Below are 18,161 nucleotides of genomic sequence, written 5' to 3' on the forward strand. Positions count from 1 at the left end.
TCTCATCAATTGCCAGTGAAAAATGTGTTTTACGAATATTTTAGTCACTATTTTTGTTGATGAAGTTAACACTGGGCTCCCGAGTGGCGCAGCGGTCTAAGGCACTGCATCTCAGTGCTAGAGGCGTCACTACAATCCCTGGTTCGAGTCCAGGCTGTATCACAACTGGCCGTGATTGGGATACCCACAGGACGTACAGGGCGTCCAGCGTCATCCGGGTTAGGGTTTGGCTGGGGTAGGCAGTCATTGTAAATAAGAATTTGTTCTTAACTGGCTTGCCTAGTTAAATAAAGGTTAAATAAAATCAGACCTGAAAAGAATGAGGGAGGGATGAAGAGAGCGAATGATGATGGAGAGATGGATGAGGTTACTGGGATGCTGCAGATGTTTTCCCACTCTTTTTTTCACTCACTCCCTTCCTCATCTGCCTTCAATCCCCTTATTTATATTAAATCCTGTAAAAAAGACTGATATTATAAATAAAAATACACTTTTTTGGTCTCAGTGCCGCTGACATGTCAGGGCACATGCAGTCAGTGGTCTCGTGAGTCCTGTGTGTGTGAGAAGTGAGACTCACACCCATAGTTTGTCTTTATCAATTAGTTGTATGTTAGTTGTATAATATCATACCCTGTTTTATTGATCTTGTTGGTGTTTCATAATTTACACTTCTCCTCTTTCATAACACCATATTGGGTGCAGACTGACTAGATGATAATCACCATCACTCATTATCAGCCTTTTTCAATGTTGTCCCGCTGAGATTGTTCAGGCCCAGTATTAGTGACTCATGATAACATTATGCTTACACAGTTAAGGCAAATAATCACATTTCGTTGCCATTTGGGTGTGTGTTTTATGAGAGTAGTTGTGATCATACACCCAGCTGTCAGCTGGATAGATATTTGACAGACTGTTACCTCTCTCTCTAACCCCTCTCTACCTCCTCCAATAGATTTAGAGGAATGACCCATAATCCTCTTCTAGTGGTGGGACACGGCTAAACTCCACACAGTGATTTTATTACAGTAATCTCTGGTGAAATTGGCTTAGCTTCCCTTCAGACAGCAAGCAGACAGGGAGGCAATCAGAGACACAACAAGACATACAGAGAGCTACAATGAGAACAAGACAGTGGTTCCAGAGTCTGGCAACAGAGAGAGGGCTTATTGGGAATTGACAGCAGTGCAGGTTGATGTTTATTGTCATGAGTCATGTCCTGGAGACAGAACTGAGCGATTTCCCCTTAGATAGGCTAGCTGCAAAGTCAAAATTGGCTATATTGTAAACATTTATGAAAACCAAAAAAATTGCTTTTTGGTCTTCATTTAGGGTTAGGCATTAAGGTTAGCAGTGTGGTTAAGGTTATGGTTAGGTTTAAAATCAGATTTTATGACTGTGGCTGTTCCAGGCTAGTAACCACTCTGCAGAGCTGCCTCCAGAACAAGATTCATGACCGAAAATGCTAACCTGCAACAGGGGTACGACACTACTAGCAATACAAACTAGGCTCTGTTGTTATTTACTTGTGCCATGATTTACCAGTAAAATAAGATAAAGAATATCATTTCTATGTAAGCTGCAGCATGCTGATTTTCATTGTGTGGTCTTGCTGTCTGATGTAGCAACATACAGTATAGGACGCACGCACACGCGCGCGCACAGGCATGCACACACACACACAGTGTAATGTTATTGACAGATAGCCAGTATAAACCAAGGTGGAATGTACTATTTAAAATCTATTCAAGGGGAATTTTTGTCTTTGCTTCATCAGCTATTCTTCTCTGCATTATTGAAATCCAGCAGCATAGTACAGAAAGAAGGCAAGAGAAGGGAGAGTATAGAGGAATAGTTCACATTGAAATGGGCCTTCCCTGTGTCTCAGTTGGTAGAGCATGGTGTTTGCAACGCCAGCATGGTGTGTGCAACGCCAGGGTCGTGGGTTCAATTCCCACGGGGGACCAGTACAAAAAATTTTATGAAATGAAATGTATGCATTCACTACTGTAAGTCGCTCTGGATAAGAGCGTCTGCTAAATGACTAAAATGTATTATTATTAATAAAAAAAATTATTTGAAATTTAAATGACATAGAGGGAAGACTGATTAAAGGGAAATTAAAGTGTGTTGAGCTTGATACAGCATTTTCCTCTGCCTTTTCCCTTTTTCTCTCTTTCTCTCTGCCCTCCCTTTTATTGAGAAGATGGGTCACAGGAGACTAGCCCCACCCCCATATGTCTGACCACGCCCCTCACGTGACAGAGAGGAATACTAAATCATGGTTGCCATGGTGACCCCCCCTCCAATGGTGCAGTTTGAAGTAGCAGTTTGATTTACTCCCTCTGCATCTTTATCATACTTTGGTATCTAACATGTTGTATACCTTAACAGTTTAACAATATGCTGTGTATACCCGCATACACACGCATTGCGCATGCGCAAACACACACTCTGGAAAACACACACACGTGGCCCCACACACACACAAAATGCATTTTATTGCTGATATCGTCAGTACTGTTTCTGTATATGGAAAGAATTGAGTGAATAATACAATATCAACGTTGGAGAAGATCTGAGCAAAATAAGACTTGAAGAAAGAGGGAGAAGACAAGGATTCAATAACCACAAACAATGAGTTTTCTTTCAAACACTTTCATTATTTTCTCCACATAACTCAAAAACAAACAGACCCCCCAAAAGTTAATAAATAAAAGAGAAGAGGAGAGAAAAAAAGAACTGGGCATGCTTGGGCATGCGATGGGCTCTCAGGGTGATGGGTACTTCCAGTCGGAATGGTAGAAAAACCACAGGAACAGGTAGATCACATCTGCACCTCTCAGCATCAAGACCCGCTGGACCAATATTCATAGTTATTCTTTAAATCAGTGAACCATTTCCCATAATATGCCTTAACCATCTTACAGTATCAGTCCAGTTTCCAACAGTACCTCAGTAAGTCAAGACTGGGGGAGCAAACCACAGGAGGTTGGTGGCACCTTAATTGGGGAGGATGGGCTCGTGGTAATGGCTGGAGCGGAATTAGTGGAATGTTATAAAATACATCAAACCCATGGTTTCCATGTGTTTGATGCAATTCCATTTACTCCGTTATAGCCATTTTTATGAGCCGTCCTCCCCTCAGCAGCCTCCACTGGCACAAACGTTCTTGAAAAATATAACTCCAAGCATTTGGCCCCAGCTTTCATTCCTTCACATCGGCAGCTCTGTTTGACTTTGCTGGATAGAGAAACGGAGAGGTATGGGAGGAAGAGAAGAGAGCACACATACTGTAGATTGTGAATGATTACTGACTGGAGGACCAGGACAATCAGGAGGGAGTACTAGCCCATTACAGACATGCTATAAATGTCTCAGAGTCTTTGAGTTAGTTAGCCAGCTATAAAAGATAAACAAAGCACTTCTCTCTTAGTTTGTCTGTTTGTTTTTTTCTCTCTTGTTTAGTTACGTCTAAGATGTGGGCTTTGTCATGGAGAAGCAGTGGGATGCAGTATACTGTGTCTGACTCCTTTACTGTACCGTACTATAGCTCCAGCCGAGGCTATCCTATGGAAGATTCTGCTTCTCAGAACAGTACTGGACAACACCTGGAAAGGTTCTGCTTGCTCACAACTAAGAGCAACTTGGCAAAGCCCGTAAAAGACAACCTTTCCTCATTGGGATGACATTTTAAAATGTTTTTTATTTTATTTATTTCTTTTTTTTTCTAAAAATGTATACAAATCTAAAACATACGTGACCATGCATTTTAGAATATATTTTTTTTCTTACTTTATAAAACAAGGCAGTTGGCGTTTTTTCAGACGTCTTGCAAATAGCAAAAAATGTTTATGATTTTTTTTGTCTTGGTAAATCGTTGTTTTGAAAGCAGCAGTTTGAAACATAACAGTCTCTGAACTTGTACTTGGGCACACCAGTCTCTTACTGTACAGCCAGCCAGTGGCTCCAGACCAGGTGTGTGGGGTGAGGTTTGGGTAGAAACCTTTAGTCATTATACTGTAAAGAGAAAGAGAGAGAGAGACTCTGTAGGGGCCAAAGGGGCAGTTAGATGACATGCCCTATAGTCCTCATATGAAGTTCAACCTGTACATTAAAGGCCAGAGAGATATTGATAAAGTTGGTTGGAATGTCAATATTTTATACAAATCTAGCGTATCATCACTCCACTGGACAGACGTGCATGAGTATTGTACCTGTTGTGTACATGGAATTGTACAGTGTGTGTGTGTGTGTTTGAGAGTTCTTTCCTTTAGATCACGATTTCCTTTTGTTGTAGACTATAGAGATAATCTTTTACATTAGAGACTTGTTGTAGACTATAGAGAGAATCTTTTACATTAGACTTTTGTTGTAGACTATAGAGATAATCTTTTACATTAGAGACTTTTGTTGTAGACTATAGAGAGAATCTTTTACATTAGAGACTTGTTGTAGACTATAGAGATAATCTTTTACATTAGAGACTTTTGTTGTAGACTATAGAGATAATCTTTTACATTAGAGACTTTTGTTGTAGACTATAGAGATAATCTTTTACATTAGAGACTTTTGTTGTAGACTATAGAGAGAATCTTTTACATTAGAGACTTGTTGTAGACTATAGAGAGAATATTTTACATTAGAGACCTGGATGAAGTCCTTTCAGACAGAACTATTCCTACTCCGGTTGCAGACAGATTAGAGTTGATAAAGAGTAATTCCTTGCGCATGTTTCAATCTTGGTAACCCAAGTTGCTAAAATTTACTAACATAGATAGGTATGGTGTTATAGTTGTTAGAGGCAATTTTGTATTGGTCATCCTGGTTTTTCAGATTGTAAACATGTCCTGTTGCTGACCAGATTCTGTAGTTGCAAAAGTTTTTTTGCAGCCCTATTTTTATTTAATCATATTTTCATGAAAGAAGGAAACAAAATGAAGTCTTGGTGAAGATGGTTGGTTGTTAGGATTTGGGGAGCACGGTGGGGTATAAAATGAAAGGAGAGTTACATGAAACACGGAAAAGAGGGTAACAGGATATGGTGTGATGTCATGAGTGGACTACCGGGAAGGGGAACGATGGGGGGTGAGAGGCTGAACTTATAATCGTGAAGGGGAACAACGTGCCAGAAGGGTGATATGTGCAGGGGGAGAGGAGGGGGAGGGTTCGGAGGGCACTGGGTAGGACAGGGGACAGGGGGCCGTTTCCCATCCCTTTGAACCTTGTATTACTGGGTGGACAACACCTGTGTTCAAATTCTACTTGAAATCTTTCAAATACTTTCAGCATTTGCTTTAGCCTGCCTCGACTGTCAGGTAGGCATGGTTTTGCACTTTTGGGACTTTTGGGACTTTTCTGTTGTTTCCATTGCAACAGGTAATCTCAATCAAGCACAGATACAGTATTTTAAAATATTATTAAATAGTATTTGAACCCAGGTCAGGTGGACACAGTCACAACCAGAGTAGATACATTATCTTCTGCCTCATTTGACCCACTACACCATCATACAGGCAGTGCCACCACTCATCTGAGTCTACCACCCCAAACAAACTCAATCAAAAGAACATCAGCAATATCAACAGAGAGAAAAGGCAATTAAGGAATAAAAAATAATATATATTAACATGTCATACGTGAGCAAATGAATCATTTTAATTATACGTTTTTAAACTATGATTTAAGAAGATAAACAGGTAATCTCAGGGAGAGAAAGAATTAAATCCAAAATGTTTTGCAGATAACTGCTTATCTGAAATCTGGGCATTGGGAACCATCTGTATGCCCATATTGTTTATCCTCTTACTGTATTCTTTACAGAAGTGTCAAATGGTCAAGGGCTGGATACTGATAGTCATGATAATACTCATAATAATGTATAATAATAAAATGAATCAATAGGCAATACATTTTTAAATAAAAAAGTGGATAAACAAAAATGCGACTCCAATGTTGAGCAAAATCACCATGACGACCAGAATTGAGCTGGAGCTCTGTGGAGGAGGGAGGGAGAGAATAGAACATGTTCATTCAGACTTTCACTAACATAAGCACACACACACACACACACACACACACACACACACACACACACACACACACACACACACACACACACACACACACACACACACACACACACAGCTCTGCCTTAACACACAAGCAAATACACAGCTAATGTGTACTTTCTTTGATTTTGGTATTTACTCTGTATAATTAGGTTAATTTGAGAGATACAATATTTTCAAGTGAGTCTCTGTGTCATTTATAGCCAGCATGTCTAAACAGCAGACTATTAGTGAAATCTAACTGATGGGCTTATGTACTGTAACACTGTCATGGAAAATGTGCAGGACTGGATCTATTGTACAAGGTAGAGAGCATAACAAATGACCTATGTAATTATCAAAGCAATTGAGTCCATAGTATGATATCTAAAATATTTCGAATAAAGATACATCTTTACACTGTAATTCACACAATCATTGGTAGCCTACAGCAGCTATGTTTACTCCACACCATGTTACTGAATGATTAACCCTAAGGATGTATTGTGTATAATTCATCATGTCTTTTATGTGGTGCATTCTCCATGCCAAACATGTTGTGTAGATGGCTCAGGTCACTGATCCCATTTGTTAGTGAGATACATGGACATTAGCTCTGTGTTGGAGTATCCTCATGGATGGATGTATGTTTGCCTAGGCTGTTAAAATATATCATAGTGGGATCTTTGTCCAAGAGTGTTTTACAATGTGATCACTTGCAGAATCTACGTCTGTGTTTCATGTGAACCTGTCTTACACAAGTTCGCTGCATTACTTGCCTCACTGCGGCTGCAAACATCCCCCCCCTCCTCCAGTCACCATCACACGCCCACTTATTGGCTACCGCTGAAGCAAGGCATAACCTGTTCCCTAGCAACAGAGCGTGGGGCAGCCAATGCGGGGCTGCTTTGTGGAAGGAGCTACTTTGCCAATCTGCTGTTACTAAGGTGCTGGGAGTACAGTGGGAGATAGCTAGCTGAGGCTGTGGTGCGGTGGAGGGGACTGTGGGAGGTTAGAAGCCCAACCGAGGTGTCTGTGTTGTGTAGAGCACCTGTCTATCAGGAGACTACACCAGGTCCTGGGATGCTCCCACTTGCTACCTTACACATAAGAGTTCATTCTGTTATTTTGTCTGTCTACAGTAAAGTTGTATCTGAGAGCTGTGTGCGTGGAAGTGAATACTCATGCATGTGTATTTTTCTGCATGTGTGCACACAATAAACAAATGACATGACTAAATGTGACTATGAATGTGTGGTTGAGAGGAGGACTCCTTACCGAGTTTGCTTTGAGCTGGGTCAGTTTCTTGTCATCGTCGTGTTCTAGTGCAATGGGTGAGGATTTCTGTGGGGGGGAGAGGGTGAGATCCCTGCGCAGAGGCCGAGCCTCCAGCTTGTCCTCCTTGCGCAGACTGTCCATCTTTTGCATTGAGTCTGGGGCCTGTCCCTCCTTGCCCTCTTTTCCCTCTTTACCCTCCTTACCCTCCCGTGCCCCTGAAGGCCGTGCCGCCTCCATGTCTCGGCCCTCCCTGGCCTCCCGGCTCTTACTAGGCCGCTGTCTCTGCAGCGTGTGGGAGTGGGCTTCGCCCCCATGACCATGACCCTCCTCTGCCAGCCCATAGGGCTTCTGGGAGTTGGAGTCCATCGGCAGCAGCGGCCTCATCTCCATCTCGTAGTTGCTCAGCTTCTCCTCGTCCTGCTCCAGCAGCCGTGTGTCACCGCTGTGCGTCCGCTGGGACCTCCACGATGCTGACGGGCAGTCCGACCACCGGTCCCTGGAGGCCTTGTGATTGGACGAACCATGCTCTCGAGACTTATGATTTGAGGAGGCGTGCTTGTGGCCGTGGCCGTTGGTGCGCCCGCTGCCCCTGGCCTCCTCTTGGACAGAGGGGATGGTAGAGCGACTTCTGCCCCAGCTGCCCCCCCTGCTGCCCCCTTTATAAGAGCGCTTGTCCTTGTCCTCGCTCCAGCTGTTGGCCCTAAGGTACTCCCCCCCTCCACGCCCCTCCATCAGCACCTGGATCTCCTGCCCACTACTGCCCCCACCGCCACCACCCCCAGCATCGTCCACAGCACTCTGCCGCAGGAAGCGAGCGTTCTTGGTGCAGGGTGGCTTGGTGGTGGCAGGGCTGCAGGGGGGCGAGGAGGGGTGGCTGGCCTCAGGGCTAAGGTCAGGGGTCAAGTTTGGGGGCGTAGTGCCCTTCATGTAGAGTTCAGGACTGTCTGGCCCTGTGCCACTGGAGACCACCTCAATGTCGTTCTCACTGGAGTTCTGATGCTTTGGCCTTTGGACCTCTACTCCTGACCAACAGCACAGAGACAGAGAGAGAGAGACACAGACAGAGACACAGAGAGAGAGACACAGAGAGAGAGAGACACAGACAGAGACACAGACAGAGACACGAGAGAGACACAGACAGAGAGAGAGAGACACAGACAGAGACACAACAGAGAGACAGAGTCAGGACAGCATGACACACAACGTTGGAATAGTCCCATTTCAAAGTGAATGATTTAGAGTTATTATGTTGGGACGGCCCCATTTCAAAGTGAATGATTTAGAGTTATTACGTTGGGATGGCCCCATTTCAAAGTGAATGATTTAGAGTTATTACGTTGGGATAGTCCATTTTCAAAGTGAATGATTAAGCGTTATTACATTGGGATAGTCCCTTTTCAAAGTGAATGATTTAGAGTTATTACATTGGGATAGTCCCTTTTCAAAGTGAATGATTTAGAGTTATTACATTGGGATAGTCCCTTTTCAAAGTGAATGATTTAGAGTTATTACATTGGGATAGTCCATTTTCAAAGTGAATGATTAAGAGTTATTACATTGGGATAGTCCCTTTTCAAAGTGAATGATTTAGAGTTCTCTTTGTTTTGTATTCATGAAGTCCAACCTCTGTCATATGGCCATGGCCAATTTACCCCATGAACGACATGAACAGCTGTACTGCTAACGTCAACCAGATGATGTCAGTATTATGTAAAGGAAATCAAAGGGACGTGCATATGGAAGGAATCATAACCCCATATATTGACCTTAAATGACCTAATTTCCTTTCCTGAGATGTGTGTAGTTGATGTTCCCATTCTATTATGCAATCATGCACACAACACAATAGAATAGAATACCTCTTAGACAGACAGACAGACTATTCCTGACAACTCCTGTCCTGTCTGTAGACTAGACTCTGCCTCTTTTCAAGGTTTTTCAGTCAGCAGCAGCAGAGAGAGAGAGAGGGGGAGCTGGTTAAGCATTCTACTCAGTTACACCAGACACTCCTTTCTCTCTCTGCATTGCCTACCTTACCTCGCTGTCTCCCAGACGTCTGCACCCAGCCAGTCACAGCGCTCACACAATCTTTACTCTGCTCAACAGGCAGCATAGCACAGCATGGCAAGGCACAGCACAACACTATCACTCTCACTCTGAGCCTCAACAGTGCTCAAAGGGCTAATTTATCATGTGCAAGTGCACAGATATTGTATGCAAAGGGTTTTGTTGGCGCATAAGAGCTTGGTGAAATGACCCGTTTCAGTTAAGACAAATGCTGTTGTCGTTGCTCTGAGAATAAACTCAGCCTCCTAGGGAATCTGTAACTGTGAGTCTTTATAATGTCATGACATTAAAAACAGCCATCAAGGTATTGTCAGGTACGTGGAACAAACAAGCAAGGGACAGTATATGTCAGGAAGTGTGTGTGTGTGTGTTTAAGAGTGTGTGTGTGTGTGTGTGTGTGTGTGTGTGTGTGTGTGTGTGTGTGTGTGTGTCAGTCAGCCTGCCTTGCGTGGGCTTGTTGGAAAGTTCATTGTTGACCTCCCTCCAGCTTCCTGTTGTTGCCTCCATCACTCATGACTTGCACTGCACTGTGGGTAACCGGTCCCATGGGGCCCGAGCACATACGGTAGAGCACCCACATGCCTGCCACTGACACCTGATTGATTTGGCCATTCTCTCCTCTCTCTTGCCATTAGTTACATGTTGACTTATTAGGGGTTAGCTCTTGGGGGTTAGCTGTTGACTTACATGTATGTTTATTCATATATGATGCAGTATGTATTTTCTCTCAGCATTTCAAGTTGATAAAATAAAGTGACACACTGTGAGTGCCAAATAGACTCATGGCATTAGTGTATTGACATTTGTGGTTATAAAAAGACTGTGTGTGACAAAATTGGTGCTTCTGGTGTATTGATGGTTGCTATAGGGATGGTGGCACACTCACCATTTTTGCGGTGCTGGAAGGAGGGGGAGAACTCTTTGGCGGTGACCCTGGCAAGGCGACACTCTTCCTGGGCCTTCTGGGCTGCTCCCGTGGCCGCCTCCGCCTTCCCTCGTGCATGGGCTGTCCTGGTGGTGAGTAAATAATAATTAATTAAAGAATGCAACTGCAGGGAGCAAGTTGCATGACTGACTTTGAGTGTACTGTACGTGCATTGGAATGTATAATATAATAGACAGCCAATTCACATTTCTCCTGTGAGGTCAGACCCTCTAAGTCAGGGCTGCCCAATTCCAATGCTGGAGTATTTTCAAATCATTTCCTATAAATAGCCTACTATTTTAATGTATTTTCAAATACTTATTTCAAATACTATTTTAAAATGCCTGGGTTAAATGCATGGGGAGTGTATTTGAGTCAGTGTATTTCAAATACTTTCCAAGTGTATTTCTAATAAATTCCAATATTCAACTACTTGTCTTTGAAAGTAACTGAAAAAACCTAAATAGTATTTGAACCCAGAGCACGATACTACGAATCAAGTTTTAGGAGTTACCGAGGTAACTTTGGTCAAATCTGAGTTCAACTCGGGATAACCGGTACCACGAAAGTTTCTCACCTTTTAGCCAGGTACATTTCTATTGCAATGAATCCTTCAGAACTAACCTGCTCTGGTGCAGGTGTCTGAGTATCTGAGCCGTGAGTTGAGGACCAATGAAATCAGATTCTCTCCCTCTCGCAAAGATTGCGTCATCATCCACTTCATTTGAGGAAGATGACTGATTAAATATTTTTTTTATTAAATGTTTTTTTTGTGTGTTAAAAAATAGTAATGTTGAAATACCTATCACATTACACATTTGGTAATGACAGAATGCACTTGAAACTTCACACACCTTTGTATGACAATACAATTATTTTGTTGACAGGAGTGGCAAAAAGGTACTTGTGCATTGATAAGCACACCAAAGACGACCTTAACGATAACTAATAAAATAAATACCTCACTTCTAAAAGCCTATTTCACACTATAGCCTGCTGAATTGAAAATATTAATTATAATCCACGTAATAATTCACATTTCCTGTGGCTGCAGGATTATTTCCCTGCTGTTTCAAACTGGCTCAAATTAAGATCCTACATCTGTAGCTTCCTTCGTAGTATACCCCTCTGGTATTTGACAGATAGCCCCATACTGACATCTGTTTCTGTGTCACACTACTGTGGTCTCATAAAATAATAGAGGCCTGATGATAATGTGCACTTACAATCCCTTCAAATGGATAATTCCGTTTTAGCTCGCATGACATAAAGCCACGTCCAGAGGAAAACATATGGTGCTTTCCCAATTGTTTTGCCTTTACCATTCTTTCTAGTCTCTCTCTCTGAACCCTCTATTTTGTCTCTTTCCTTTTCTATTTCCCTCTCTCCTCCTTGTTTGTGCAGGAACTGTCTTGGTGCAGTATTGCATGTCGATGGTTATTGATTTTCTTTGCCTTTGTTTCTTTTTGCTTCTGTCTCTCTTCACCCTGGCACTAGAGCTCACAGCACTGTGTGCGTGCGTGCGTGCGTGCGTGCGTGCGTGCGTGCGTGCGTGCGTGCGTCCATCCGTCCGTCCGTGTCCAGAAAGTAGTGTGTGAGTAATAGTCTGTAAAAGTCTCTGTTTGTTCATTTTAGATAGCTGTGTGAGGACAGTGTTGGCTGGCCTGGTGTGTTTGGTAGGGACACATTAGTGGGTGTTAGAGAGGGGTGTGGTGAGGGGGTTAGCTGAGGTGAGCTGAGAGGGGGATAGAGCTCCTCATCTTGTTCTACTGGGGACCAGCCCTCTCCTGGACTGTTGTCCTAGCAACTGCAGGAGCAAGGGAGTGAGAAACATAGTGAGAGAGAGAGGGGGATAGGAATCTTCCATTCAGTGTTACTGTGCCCCAGAGCACTGCATGAGTTATTTTACAGCTTCATCATTTAGAAAGAATGCAGTGATCACCCCTCCCTCCCTCCCTCCCTCCCTCCCTCCCTCCCTCCCTCCCTCCCTCCCTCCCTCCCTCCCTCCCTCCCTCCCTCACTCACTCACTCACTCACTCACTCACTCACTCACTCACTCACTCACTCACTCACTCACTCACTCACTCACTCACTCACACACACAGACACACAGACACACTAGCACATGTGCTGGCGTGTAAGGCAGATATGGATTTGATTCTCTGCCTATTTATATCACACCAAGCCACAGCAGTAAGAACACCACTTCTGATTTCACAGAGACACTAATCATTCCATGACATCAGACACACACAGGACTTTTTTCCTGCACCCCTCATCCCTCCTAATACACCTTCTTACTCTCATGCGTGCGCGCGTGCACACACACACACACACACACACACACACACACACACACACACACAAACATACATGCACACATGAACATAAGTTATTTCACCGCTCTCTGACTCTCACAAAGCACAATGTCTCGACCTCTTGAACCATCTTTCTCATGCAAACACAGACACGTTTTCTCACACAACCTGCACTCACCTTGTAACACACAAGTAAAGACAATCTCCCTCCTCCCCACCTCTGCTCTTGCAGACATTTAGAGAGCTAACTTCCTCTCACACCTTTATCTATCTAACGCATTCATTCACACTGAATACATTTGTCTTGAGAAAAGCTGCCAGCTAATCTTATGTTAATGGGAAAGGGGCAATGCTTATACAATCTTAAGTAACCTAGAATGGCCTGACTAAGGCATGACCAGAGCCGTCTGGGGAATAGGGTGCCATTTGGGACACAAGGAGAGTCTCACTAATCCTCAGGATGACACACATAAGGAGCCTCTTTTTAATAAGTTGCATCAAGATGGAGTTGAACAGAGCCGGAGACGATTCATGCTTGTTTCCGGTATCAATGTCTCATCAGCTGCACATGTGTGGACAGGATTCTGTCTAAAACATGACTGACATTTACATTTTAGTCATTTAGCAGACGCTCTTATCCAGAGCGACTTACAGTAGTGAACGCATACATTTCATACAATTTCATACATTTTTTTCTGTGCTGGCCCCCCGTGGGAATCGAACCCACAACCCTGGCATTGCAAACACCATGCTCTACCAACTGAGCTACAGGGACTCTGATAAACGCAATTACCCTGTTAACGTCTCATGAACATCTCTTTCTGTCCTACTGTGGTCTCTTTCTGTCCTACTGTGATCTCTTTCTGTCCTACTGTGGTCTCCTTCTGTCCTACTGTGGTCTCCTTCTGTCCTACTGTGGTCTCTTTCTGTCCTACTGTGGTCTCTTTCTGTCCTACTGTGGTCTCTTTCTGTCCTACTGTGGTCTCTTTCTGTCCTACTGTGGTCTCTTTCTGTTCTACTGTGGTCTCATTCTGTCCTACTGTGGTCTCTTTCTCTCCTACTGTGGTCTCTTTCTGTCCTACTGTAGTCTCTTTCTCTCCTACTGTGGTCTCTTTCTCTCCTACTGTAGTCTCTTTCTGTCCTACTGTGATCTCTTTCTGTCCTACTGTGGTCTCTTTCTCTCCTACTGTGGTCTCTTTCTGTCCTACTGTGGTCTCTTTCTGTCCTACTGTGGTCTCTTTCTGTCCTACTGTGGTCTCTTTCTGTCCTACTGTGGTCTCTTTCTCTCCTACTGTGGTCTCTTTCTGTCCTACTGTGGTCTCTTTCTGTCCTACTGTGGTCTCTTTCTCTCCTACTGTGGTCTCTTTCTGTCCTACTGTGGTCTCTTTCTGTCCTACTGTGGTCTCCTCTGCCTCTGTTTGTGAGTATGTCTCTATCTCTCTCTCTCTGTTTGTGAGTATGTCTCTATCTCTCTCTCTCTGTTTGTGAGTATGTCTCTATCTCTCTCTCTGTTTGTGAGTATGTCTCTATCTCTCTCTCTTGTGTGTGAGTGTTTGTTGTTGTTTGCCTATATTGTTCTGTGACTATGCATTATTTATTGGTATCTTACCTCTAAGAGTAACTTTTGTCTTGGAGTTCTACAAGGAAAATACCTTTCCTCTCATAATATCTGGGTTAGCCTGAGTACTGTTTGCACCAGAGAACTGCTCTAGAGGCAATTAAAATGTTTAGCATAGAACGGTTGAGGTCAATCTCTTCTCACACTGTGTTCCTCGAAATGTGCTTCCCTGTCCTCACAGACAGAGGTATGTTACCCACATTCTCCTTACTGTATTTTAGCACAGCTTTAAAGTCAAGCAGTGGCTGATATTGTTCCTGTATACAAAATGATACCCCCATACCCCTGCTCTCATCCTCTCCTCTCTCTGTGCTACAGCAGTGCCACACTGAATCAGCTGACATGGGTTGAGATAAATGTATTATCCTGCTGCATAGAGGTGTAGATGCCCTCATCTATAATGAGTGTCCCTGTGTAGGTAGTTAGCTGTAGCCAGTGTGTCCTGTGTAGGTAGTTAGCTGTAGCCAGTGTGTCCTGTGTAAGTAGTTAGCTGTAGCCAGTGTGTCCTGTGTAGGTAGTTAGCTATAGCCAGTGTGTCCTGTGTAGGTAGTTAGCTGTAGCCAGTGTGTCCTGTGTAGGTAGTTAGCTGTAGCCAGTGTGTCCTGTGTAGGTAGTTAGCTGTAGCCAGTGTGTCCTGTGTAGGTAGTTAGCTGTAGCCAGTGTGTCCTGTGTAGGTAGTTAGCTGTAGCCAGTGTGTCCTGTGTAGGTAGTTAGCTGTAGCCAGTGTGTCCTGTGTAGGTAGTTAGCTGTAGCCAGTGTGTCCTGTGTAGGTAGTTAGCTGTAGCCAGTGTGTCCTGTGTAGGTAGTTAGCTGTAGCCAGTGTGTCCTGTGTAGGTAGTTAGCTGTAGCCAGTGTGTCCTGTGTAGGTAGTTAGCTGTAGCCAGTGTGTCCTGTGTAGGTAGTTAGCTGTAGCCAGTGTGTCCTGTGTAGGTAGTTAGCTGTAGCCAGTGTGTCCTGTGTAGGTAGTTAGCTGTAGCCAGTGTGCCCTGTTATTATACTTAAAAAAAGAAACATGTGCAGAGGCTCTTATCCAGAGCAACTTACAGGAGCGATTAGGGTTAAGTGCCTTTCTCAAGGGCCCATCGTCAGAATGGTCACCTAGTTATCTCGTGGATTCGAACCACCTTTCGGTAACTGACCCAATGCTCTTAACCGCTAGGCTACCTGCTGCCCTGTGTAGGTACTTAGCTGTAGCCAGTGTGCCTGGAAGAGTTTGATGAGCTTAAATAGGATTTGAGTTTTAGAACCAAATATAGCAAATGCGTACCCTTGCATATACTGTATGTATGTGTAGAAACACAGACACACACATGGAAGTGTACAGATGCCCACAAAACGTAACATAGCTATGTAAAACAAGACTAAAGTCCCTCGTTTTTAGAGTAATAGCCTTTGGGGTTGCGTCCTATGATATAATAATTCATCGATATGCATAGTTAAGACTTTGGAGATCTTGGAAGAGTGTGCTGGTATGAAGGTTGTAAGCGTGGGTGTTTGAACATTTGTTTGCACGCACATATATTTTTGTGCAAATTGTGTGTGTGTGTGTGGGCCAGCCTCCAGTTCAGCCTCCCTTGTCTCTCTCCGCCTGTCCGACAATGCAGATATCACTCCCTCCCTCCCTCTGCTCTCTCTCTTTCTCTCTGTATCTCTGTCTCTCTCTCTTTCTTTCTCTATCTCCCGTCATGCCTTTCTCCCACCTCCCTCCAGGAGAAGGCTTCAGCGGCCCAACACAGGAGTGCAGAACTAAGTCAAGAAACAGGCAGATCACACAGATATTCTGTTATCATAGCTTATGGCCTAATTGCGTTTTCTCTTTATCTCTCTCTGTCAACCACAAAAACACATACACACATGCCCGCACGCACACACACACACACGTCACACACACACACACATATGAACAAATGCATACATGCTTTCAAATAATGATGTAATAGTTCATAGCCATGACACCATGACCGTGTATACCCACATCATTGATTGCCTCTACTGCTCACCCATCAATATAGACCCATCAAGGTTCCGGGCAACGTGTTTAAACAATCCATACCAGCCTCATTCAGACCCCAGTCTGGCTTGGTCAGGAAGAGGAACTCAGTATAGTGGGCCATGCAGAGTTCCACATGCATGTGTGATATCCAAGAGCAACCAGCTATGTACAGTGAGGGAAAAAAGTATTTGATCTCCTGCTGATTTTGTACGTTTGCCCACGGACAAAGAAATGATCAGTCTATAATTTTAATGGTAGGTCTATTTGAACATTGAGAGACAGAATAACAACAAAAAAATCCAGAAAAACGCATGTCAAAAATGTTATAAATTGATTTGCATTTTAATGAGGGAAATAAGTATTTTTTGGATTACAGTATTCACTGTAATCCAACCCTAGTTTATAATTAAATGAATAGTCACTGGGGACAGTTTGTTAAAATAAATACAATGTGATGTAGCTCAATGTTACCATACATTCTTTCAGTTCCTCAGCCCAGAAGGGGATACACAAACTAACAGTGGGGAACCGTGAGGGTCTTCTACACCTTCAGAGAAGACCTAAGGATTTATAAAATAATTGTTGTCATTTTAAAATATACACTTTGTTTGAATTTCTATTTAATCTTTTCAATAATATTTCATTGGTATTCTGATTATATTATCCTTCTCAATGATATTCTGACTGAAACTCTTCAGGTTGTTTTGGAAAGAAAAGGGTTAACACTGAAGCAAAAACAATGATCCAATCAGGATTTTTCTTTGTTGGTCTCCGGGGAGATAAATCTAGCTAGCTGTGTCAGCCATTGGCTAGGCCCTCAGAAGCTAGATAGAAGGCATCTGCCATTCAACTGTATTAGGGCATAATTTAGGAGTGACAGTGGAATTAACCAATCACGTTTTGACTTGGGTGGGACGGTTCTTACAAAAACGTATGGAAACTTCCAGCTTCTTGAAGGCGGATAGGTCACTGCACAACAGCGAGCAACAGTTTTCCCACGGTTTAGCTAGCTAGCTTTTGTTGTAAGCTAGTTAAAAGTGTGTAGCAGCTGCAGTATGTGTTATCGAAGAGGATGTTGTTGCTAATTTGTTACTGTGGCTTCACCCTTTTCAAGATGAACTTTCAACAAGAAGTTATGTTTCAAATGATCATTGTCTGGTGAATGGAACAGTGTTTTTTAATTGCAGCTCGCTTGCTGTTGTTAGCTGTCTCTTTGAAAAGAACTTACAGTATGTGTGTGAAACATTGTTGCATTTAAACTTTAGATTGATCACTGGTTACTTTGTGTGGTGAACATGATGAAAAGTAATAGTTATACAATTTGACTGAGAAATGCTTAGCCTAATGGTTGTGTTTTTGTATTCTTATGATTGGGACCTACTGGCTGATTATGTCTGAGGGAATGAGCTTCTTATCCTTTAACATCATGCTGTGTGTGACTGCTGTCTTTCTAGTGGCTCTATGTTTTTGGCTAATGGTGTTTCTGTATGCTACTGTACAATGTAGGCCTACAGTGTAGGCTACATGTGATAGCAGAGTTTGCTAAACAAATTACGTCCCGATACAAATCTTCATGATATTATGCAATCACGCGAATGTCGCAAAGGTTGCGTGTTCGAAACTCATCATGGACAACTTTTGCATTTTAGCTAATTAGCATCTATGCAACTACTTACTACTTTTTAGCTACTTTGCAACTACTTAGCATGTTAGCTAACCTTAACCCTAACCTTAAACCTAACCTTAACCAAAACCTCAACCAAAAACATAACCCTTAACCTTAACCCCTAGCCTAGCTAATGTTAGCCACCTAGCTAACATTAGTGTTAGCCACCTAGCCATCTAGTTAATGTTAGCCCCAACAAATTGGAATTTGTAACATTCATATGTATTGCAAATTCGTAACATATTG

General features: G+C 43.1%; 1 protein-coding gene across 2 annotated transcripts in view; it reads right to left on the minus strand.

Moving 5' to 3' along the window:
• Positions 1–2,482: 2,482 nt before the first annotated feature.
• The window catches only part of LOC106573633 (junctophilin-3), a 30,697-nt gene continuing 15,018 nt past the window's right edge, over positions 2,483–18,161 (minus strand). The window contains exons 3-5 of one of the 2 annotated variants that reach the window (XM_014148861.2): positions 10,282–10,406; positions 7,329–8,344; positions 2,483–5,996 (exon numbers count right to left, since the gene is read on the minus strand). In XM_014148861.2, coding sequence (XP_014004336.1) covers positions 5,916–5,996; positions 7,329–8,344; positions 10,282–10,406 — 1,222 coding nt within the window. In that variant the 3' untranslated portion in view covers positions 2,483–5,915. Of the gene's footprint in view, positions 5,997–7,328; positions 8,351–10,281; positions 10,407–18,161 lie in introns of both variants that reach the window. The other variant, XM_014148860.2, reaches the window with a different exon arrangement.

Source organism: Salmo salar, chromosome ssa16, assembly GCF_905237065.1.
Source record: "Salmo salar chromosome ssa16, Ssal_v3.1, whole genome shotgun sequence".
Lineage (NCBI taxonomy): Eukaryota > Metazoa > Chordata > Actinopteri > Salmoniformes > Salmonidae > Salmo > Salmo salar.